The 2,003-nt window shown below is 41.8% G+C and overlaps 1 protein-coding gene across 1 annotated transcript in view; it reads right to left on the minus strand.

The window, feature by feature from the left end:
• Positions 1 to 1,525: 1,525 nt before the first annotated feature.
• HELRODRAFT_178991 (hypothetical protein) overlaps positions 1,526 to 2,003 on the minus strand; it is a gene marked incomplete at both ends in the record, with an annotated part of 4,070 nt that continues 3,592 nt past the window's right edge. Inside the window, one exon of the mRNA XM_009027859.1 lies at positions 1,526 to 1,755. Within this exon, the coding sequence (XP_009026107.1) occupies positions 1,526 to 1,755 (230 nt within the window). The remainder of the gene's footprint in view (positions 1,756 to 2,003) is intronic.

The following is a 2,003-nucleotide window of genomic DNA, read 5'->3' on the forward strand; positions in this document are numbered from 1 at the left end:
AACTGTTTGGTGGTCATCACCATCATCATCATCGCCATAATCATCATCATCATCGCCATCATCATCACCATCATCATCATCCTCGCCATCATCATCATCATCATCGCCACCATCATCATCATCATCATCATCATCGCCATCATCATCATCATCCTCGCCACCATCATCATCATCATCATCATCGCCATCATCATCATCATCCTCGCCATCATCATCATCATCCTCGCCATCATCATCAACCCTTCCTACTTCATAATTAACAGCATCATCATCATTAGCTTTGTCGTTGAAAGCATTATTTTTTAAGTCATCATCATCACCACCTTAACCCCCCCACCATCATCATCACCATCATCATCATCGCCAACATCATCGACATCATCATCATCACCATCATCATCAACCCTTTCAACATCATAATTAACAGCGTCATCATCATCATCAACAACACCACCACTACCATAATCACCGACATCATCATCGTAATATTCATCATCATCACCATCATCAGCAAGAGGCCTCAGGTCTTCAAGCAGTCAGTCGCGATTAATCTGCAGCCAGCCAATGACAAACTGTTACGCCTTATTTATCCATGAATTAGTAATTGTAGTGCTGATTAAAAAGTTGGCCATGATGATGATGATGATGATGATGATGATGATGACGATGATGATGGTGGGGGCAGTGGTGCTGATTAAAAAGTTGATGATGATGATGATGGTGTTGGTGGTGGTGATGATGAGGATGGTGGTGATGATAGGGTGGTGGTGATGATGATGACCCGGTGGTCTTGGTGAAAATGTTGAGGAAGATAATGATGATGATGATGATGATGATGATGATGATGATGATGATGATGATGATTCATGAACAATGAGTGAGTGGCAAAAAGCAAGCACTTTTCATCATCATCGTCATCATCATCATCGTCATCAACAACAACTTCATCATCACCATTAACAACAACAACATCATCATCATCGTCATCATCATCATCGTCATCAACAACAACTTCATCATCACCATTAACAACAACGTCATCATCAACAACAACATCATCATCATCGTCATCATCGTCATCAACAACAACATCATCATCGTCGTCGTCATCAGCATCATCAGGATTATGATAACCTACACAACATCAAGTTCGTGAATCACATTTTCAAATTGGAGGCAAGGCAAAGTTCATCAGGGGAGGTAGGGGGAAGGTTATAAAGTACCTCAGACAAATTTCACGGAAACCATACATCATGTGTATCAGTAATCTTTGTCATTTTGATCATCATCATCATCATTGTAAAGTTATTCATCATTTTTTTAATACGACAAATCAACATTCCGATACAACACATCATCATTCCGATGCAACACATTATCATTCCGATACCACACATCATCATTCCGATACCATACATCATCATTCCGATACCACACATCATCATTCCGATATCAAACATCATCATTCCGATACAACACATCATCATTCTGATAACAAACATCATCATTCCGATACAACACATCATCATTCCGATACCACACCACCACCCACCTGTCTGAAGATATCTCGCAGAGCAACGTCATCACTGACGTCAACGATCACGTGCTTCCTCTGCAGCGTGCAATTGGCTGAATCCATCTTCCGGAGGATGACGTGGCAGTGGTGGGCGTGGCGAACTTTGATTGGCAGGATTTCCAAGGGTGGCCTTCCACCCTTCAGTGACATGTTGTGCAGACGTTCTAGACTCGCCGGTCCTAGGTGTGTGTGTGTGTGTGTGTGTGGCATGTGTGTGGCGTGTGTGTGTGGTTTTTGTGTGTGGTGTGTGTTTGGTGTGTGGAATGTGTGTTATGTGGTTTGTTGAGGTTCTAGGTGTGTGTGACGTGTGTGTGTGTGTGTGTGTGTATACACCTATAATCTAGTAATTTATCTTTAGATCAATAGTCCATTGTAGGTCCATACAAGTTAGTTCAAGTAATAAATACTTGTGACTGCTGTGCATTGC

Source organism: Helobdella robusta (genome assembly GCF_000326865.2).
Source record: "Helobdella robusta unplaced genomic scaffold HELROscaffold_51, whole genome shotgun sequence".
Lineage (NCBI taxonomy): Eukaryota > Metazoa > Annelida > Clitellata > Rhynchobdellida > Glossiphoniidae > Helobdella > Helobdella robusta.